This window comes from Etheostoma cragini, chromosome 1 (genome assembly GCF_013103735.1).
Source record: "Etheostoma cragini isolate CJK2018 chromosome 1, CSU_Ecrag_1.0, whole genome shotgun sequence".
In the NCBI taxonomy this organism is placed as follows: Eukaryota; Metazoa; Chordata; class Actinopteri; order Perciformes; family Percidae; genus Etheostoma; species Etheostoma cragini.
In genome coordinates, this window is record NC_048407.1 from 991,367 (window position 1) to 998,352 (window position 6,986).

General features: G+C 42.9%; 1 protein-coding gene across 2 annotated transcripts in view; it reads right to left on the minus strand.

Annotated features, from left to right (window-relative positions):
* LOC117944413 (multiple C2 and transmembrane domain-containing protein 2-like) overlaps window positions 1–6,986 on the minus strand; it is a 37,279-nt gene that overhangs the window by 24,720 nt on the left and 5,573 nt on the right. For both annotated transcript variants that reach the window (XM_034871219.1, XM_034871211.1), the window contains exons 2-3: window positions 3,775–4,345; window positions 305–355 (exon numbers count right to left, since the gene is read on the minus strand). In XM_034871219.1, coding sequence (XP_034727110.1) covers window positions 305–355; window positions 3,775–4,290 — 567 coding nt within the window. In that variant the 5' untranslated portion in view covers window positions 4,291–4,345. The remainder of the gene's footprint in view (window positions 1–304; window positions 356–3,774; window positions 4,346–6,986) is intronic.

Below are 6,986 nucleotides of genomic sequence, written 5' to 3' on the forward strand. Positions count from 1 at the left end.
CCTGCCCCGTCCCGTCCCAACCCTGCCTCGTCCCAACCCTGCCCCGTCCCAAACGCCATGACACACTGAACAAAACACGGCCCACTGTCCCGTCCCGTCCCGGGCACTACACAATAATCTGGATTTAAACTTTGCTGCTGTCTTTCAACCACATAGATCAGGATAAAACCACCTACACTCAACTGTTGAGCATCATGTTATTATCAGTGAGAAAAATCCTTAGAAGACATCCCAGAAGAGAATATTAAAATGATTTTAGCTCAACAACACAGAATCACCATTCAAATTGGATAGCAGTACTTACATTTTGGTCGTCCCCTTCTTTTAACCCGTGACTGTTGGAATCGTTATCATACTGCAGAGACAAAAGGAGAAATGCAGTTTCATGAATCTATCATGTGATGTATGAGAAAGTAAAGTCACAGTTGATAAAAGAGGGAGCTTTCAATCAGTAGATGGTACAGGAACTGAACTCTTTAGTGTTTCTACCACCAGCACAAATCCTCTGAGCATTTATTAAACCCCGTCCCCTGGGGACTGCCCCGCATTACAGGCCACAGTAATGAAGAAGAAAAAAGGGAATTTGCTTTTGTGCTTTCTTGTGTTTCCTGTTGTGCAGTTCAAAGCCACTGCAATCCTGAGCCTTTAACTCCATGTAGACTTTAAACCTCGAGGGACAGAGCATTTTGCCGTGAGGAACAAAATTCAATTAGTGTTTGAAAAAGCAGTGTTTAAAAATAAAAAGTACAGAATTATTCCATGTCAACTTAACTGGAAAGGTTATGTCCGGTATGTAAAATATGCATCTACACAAAGTAAGTGTATCAAAAACGATTTCACTGTTTGTATCAACGTGTTTCTGAAATTCTCCCATTTAGTTCAAACACTTCAAGAGACCAAACCCCGGGGCCCCATGGGAAAAATCAACCCGATTCACTTCCTGGTTCACACATGGTGCACAGTACAGTGTCTATGATGTACAATAAGTCAAATCATCTTGATTATACTATTCCTATTCAAGATTCAAATATTCAAAATGTTTTTTTAATCCCATTTGTGTGTGTGTGTGTGTCCATGTGGTCTACTGGTTGTAGTCTGACAGCAGCAGGAGGGTAAGACCTGCGCTACCTCTCCGTGACGCAGCAGCCGTCACTGGAGGACCGGTTCAGTGCTGACAGGGTGTCCTGCACGGGGAGGGAGGGGTCGTCCATCATGGAGCATCATTTAGCCACTATCCTCCTGTCTCCCACCTCCTCCTCCTCCACGGCGCCAAGGGGGCAACCAAGAACAGAGCTGGCCTGCTTAATCAGCCACTGCCCCAGCAGACCACTCCATAGAGAACAGCTGTCACAGAATGTCCTCAGGAGTGTCCCAAAGGACAGAGTCTCCTCAGCAGATACAGTTGTAGAGTGGTGTTTTCATTCCAGTCCTGTTTATTGATCAGGGGAACACCGCGTGCAGCAATAGCACTCTGACGTGGCTAAAAAGACAAGTCAACCCCTGGCAGCTCTGTTAGGCTACATGCTAACGTCACTATGCTAACATGCTCACAATAACAATCTTACCATGCTAATGGTTAGCAGGTCATGATTCCCTTCCTGTTATAGCATGGTATGTTGGCATGCTAACCTTTGCTAATCAGCATTTAACACAAAGTAGGGCTGAGACTTAATGACATGGTCATTTTAAAAAGGTGTTTGGTCAGGAAGTACCTGATGATGAAAAGCTTAGGGAGGACCAAAGGGATTACTAATTATCTACTGGAGGTGGGGATAGCGATCTCTGTACATATTTCATGGCAATCCATCCAATAATTGGTGAGATATTTCCCTGGAAAAGTGATGACGTTTCAGGTTACTCTTCCTGATTTTGTGAAAAAGGTTTCAGAAGAGATCATTTCAGTAAGTCACAGTTGGAAAGATCTTACTTTACAAAATGTGATGTAAGACCATCAAGGGTGGGGTGCAAAGTCATGAAACAACACAGGCCAGCAACACATTCGGTTCATCCATTTCCGTGTGTGGAGAACTCTGGCCACACCCATTCTCCTCTAAACTCCACCCACAATCACACCAGGCACACAATATTTAGAAAAAGAAATCTAACAATAGAGTCTATTATTTAAAGATGTATTTATTTATCCTTTAAAGAACGGTGAAGGCACACGGCGACTCAATCTCTCCGACAGCTGCTGAACAGAATGTAATATGTGTGGAGATGATATGGGACATCCAATTCACCGGGTATCTACTGAACTGTGAACTTTGATCTACGTCAGTAGCAAACATGATGAAAAGACGGTCAGTCTTTGTTCTGCATGTAACCGAGGGCAACGTTACATCATGAAGGTATACAGACGCGGACCTCGCCAGTCTCTTTGAGTCGGTGTCAAGTTTCGATCCATTATTTGGGAAAGACCAAACTTCCAGAAGATAGAAGATCGATGCTGCTCAGTGATTGAACTTTTCTGGAATAAGGGTTAATTAAAACAGGGACAGATTCCTGACAGCTTCACAATTTAGCAAGCGGGTTTATTCACGTACTGTTAAAAATGACTATTACACAACGTGAGAAACATGATTGACAGGTATGCTGATACCTCCCTGACACCTGGGTGGGGTTTGTTAACTCTGGGTGATCACAAACAACCTGTCCGACAGGGAGTCCCACTGATGTGCTACATCCATTCAATGTAATAATAGAGATGCTAGTACAGCTGCTTTTACCTCTTGGGCCCAACAGTCAATAATTCATTTATCTTCTTCTCACAAACCAGTCGCCCATGAGCAAGCAAGACCATATCTACAGAAAGATCTAGACCCTATCCAGACCTAGAGAGGACACTTATTGCTCAAGCAGCTGTGGAAGAAGTTGGCAAATGATGTGAGAAGTAGATATGTTACAGGAAATGTCACAAACAATGTGTGAAATATTTGTTGTGTCTTATGTGCGTGTGTTTGTGTGTGTGTATAAGTTACATATATATATAGATAGATAGATAGATAGATAGATAGATATATAGATATATAGATAGATAGATAGATAGATAGATAGATAGATAGATAGATAGATAGATAGAGTTGTCAGAACCAGCAAATTACCACAAGACCACTAGGAGCCTTGGACTATAAAAAAACCAACAATGGAAAGGTTGTCGATACAACCCGTTGATTTTTACAGATTTTAAACATCCTGATTGACAAATTAATAGCTGCAGATCATCATTCAAACTTCTATCAAACATCACTCTAATGATGTGTAATTGCTCTTATCTCTCCCCTTAATAGTAAAGTGAAAGTGAAATTCTCTGTGACTAAGGTGTCCCGTGTGCTACATATGAACATGCCATGGGACCATGAGGACGGAGACATGAGTCATTCCACATCATGCATTGCAGTATAAACACACATAAAGCCAGAGTCTGCCCAGAGCCGCTGGAGGGACCGTGAATATCCACTTCCTCCAAGTTAAACTTAGTACGTCCTGTGCAAATACACCTGACACCTCGCACCCGCCATAGTACAATAAACCTGCCAATTCAGACATAAGGGATCTCCTTACCTGTGTGTCACAGGTAAACAAAATACAATACAAGCCTATTCTACTGGAGGTCTCACTGTTAATGGTTTTACAAAAGTAAAAAGTAAGAGCCAATAATTGGAAACTAAAATCTCTCCCTGCGTGCTATCACCCATAAAGATATTTGCTTATGTTTGGAGTATTAATGAGTGCTTTTTATTACACTTCCAACATTTGAAATGCATGAGTGTGTACCTGTGAGCTGTCCTGGGACACCTCCAGAGAGGGAGGGTCTGGGCTGTAGACGGTCATCATCTCGGGCAGGGCCAGCTCCTCAGGCTCCATGCCTCGGGGGGGTCTGCAGGTTGTCTCTGGAGAGCTCTTCTCCTCGTCACAGAGACTGCTGAATGACTCGTGGGAGGAAGCCCAGTCTGGGCAGTCTGCAGGCTGGCTTCTCCCCGCTCTTCCACCAACTACTCCCATTGTCCGGCCACTCCCACCTGCTCCCAGACCGTGGGCAGGTCTGACGAGTGGGGAGGAGGGGTTGCTGTAGCTGGGAGAGTCGTACTGTTGAGGCTGCCTGCTGGAGGAGACAGGAGCATAATCGTGCTGCCTCATGTTCCTCATGTCGGGCACGGAGGAGCTCATCCGATGGTCCATGGTGTGCTCCTGCTGAACCAGGTGCTTGCCGAGGCCCGTCTTGTCTCGCCGGAGGTGTGGCATCATCTTCTCGCGGAGATGCCGCAGCATGCCAGGCTTCTTGGAGTCCATGATGGGAGCTTCAGTCAGTCTGCGTCAGAGAGGGTTGGATGGACATCACCGACAGCTACAGAAGAAAAGACAGACAGATCAGAGTCTGACGCTGGGAGACATCTACAGCTGGGAGACATCTACAGCTGGGAGACATCTACAGCTGGGAGACATCTACAGCTGGGAATGACTCATCGATGTTCGTACAATTCCAAACAATCCCAACCGGCTGCGATCAGACTAAAATATTCTTCTGTTGGCCAACTGACGCAAATAAAGCTCCATCAGATAATGACAACCATGAAGGATGACTGTGTATATGTGGAAACAAATGACCACTTCCTATTTCTGCTACTCTTTAACCATTTAACATTAAATCCCCCCTTGGAATGAGAGGAGGAAACTAACTTAAAGCAATAGTTGGACATTATGGGATATATGCTTTCTAATAACACTGTATCTAGATTAGAAAACCTAAAAGCTTTCTGCACTTTTAAACAGCAACTCTACAAACGTTCATGGTCCCTTCTGTATGCACAATGCCTTTTGTAAATTGTTTTGGTATTTTTCTTGTTTTTACTGCTGCACTAATTGCTCCCATCGTAATTTTGTTGCGTCCATACAACAACAACAAAGTGTCTTGACGTTTCCTTCTCATATCTGTGGAAGCTGCAGCCACGGCCGGTTGACTTAGCCTTGCATAAAGACTGGAGGCAGCTGTCCTGGCCCGGCACAGAGCTAACGCCTTTCAAGCCATAATTAAACAAGTTATATCTTGTTTGTCTCATGTGCACACAAAAAACTTTTTCTCGCCCAGGCCAAGAAATAGGCACACAACCCACCATAAAACCACAACGTGTGGATATTTGTGGGTTAAAAAAATGAGATGTCGGCTAATTATTGAGCTCCGTTAGCCGTTTGCCCTTATTTCCATCTTTAAGTGATCTGTTGGCTTTAGCTTCATATTTTAGCATACATCAAGAGTTCTCATCTAACGCTTATCTAGTCAGATATATACATATTACATTATATTATATATTCTAAGGCAAATGGTCACTAATCCCCAGGGGTGCCTCGCCTGTAACGTGAGCTCTCTGTGTGTTTATAGAACATATCTCATTGTTATAGCAGTCCACACCAGTTCTCCTTTTAGAAACAGGTGTCTAACTTACACGTGCCTACAGTAATGTCAGACACCATGCTTATTACAGCAGATATCAGTAATATCCAATGTCGTTTTTTGGAATGGAACAGAAGGAACAAAGGAGGAGGAGCGGACAAAGGAAAGAAAGGCCAATTCTGTTCAAACATCCCCCCTTCTGGACGTTGATGAATAACTTATGCTGCCCACAATAATCATAAAATAAAAAGTCATTCTTCCGGATCAAAGGTCAGCTGATTTTAGCAGGAAATTTGATCTCTACCATTTTTATTTGATGCACCCATAAAACCACAGAATGTAGAGCTGGAAGATATTTTAATCAATAACTGTAATAATATAATAGGATCATATGAATAAGTATATATATATTAATAAATATTTTCTGACTTTTTCCCAGAAAACATTTTGACTGGAGGAAAAGCTCGTGTTGCTAATAATATAATGTTTCTGTATTCTGTGAACTTTTTTTAATTTTGTAAGCAAGAAATTCCTGAAAAAGAAACACTAGAGTAAACAACACATGCAAGAAGCAACCTGAAGAACCATAAAACATATCTAAAGTAAAGTAAAGTACCTAAAGTGGAATATTCACAGCAATGAAAAACATATAAGTGCCAGAGAGTTACATAACAGGGCATTGAGTCAGTTAAAGACACGGAGGAATGACCGAAATCACCACGCGCAACGCAGCATCCTGAAACTGAAACAGTGGAACGGAACCAATCATTCATTTGATTATTTACACCTGTGTCTCCTACTGTGGGACATGTCAGACTGTCTTAGATTAAAAGGACACAGTGACCTTGTGACTGAACAAGACTCTAAAAGCTTCTCTGGAAACATCACGCGTAAAGGAAGCAGAGAAGATAAGAGAAGGCCTAGGGCCACGGCCCCCTTAACTTAAAGAGAGACAGATCAGGGACCCCATACTGCATATATTGCATAAAAAGAAAATCCTGCCTCTGGTCCTGGCTGTCGCTGAACTAACTAAACTAAACGCCTTGAGAACCCTGATCCACCGCTCAGTCTCTGGTGTCGGGGTTAGGGTTAGAAAGAATGGGGGCAAAGAGTGTTGCATTCACAAAGTTCTTCAGCATATTTCAGATTGAGTTTAAATTGTCAACGTTGCTTTTTTTGGCCACAAGAGAACATTTCTCACTCGACGTTAGCCTCGTCCCACAACAGGGTTAGGGACACAGGTTGTGGGGACACAGGTTGGGGACACAGGTACATTAACACTTAAGTATTTAATCATTAATAAATAAATTCAACAGCACATGATAGTACAAACGTCTGTCCTGAAACCACACCTCTGACTCTGGATGACGGAGGAAGCGTATTTATGATGTACAGTACCTAACAACTGTTTTGCATTATACTGTACAAGTATTGTGTCCACCTCTTGGACATTTGCCTAATGTGAGTATCAGTAAGAACATGGAGGGACGGGACTGCAGCCCTTCAGTGTCTTTAATGACCTGTTCCTGAAACCTGGGTGTCATCCACCATCCATTCACAGAGCATCCAATGCACTGACTCTCATTATGTAAAACAC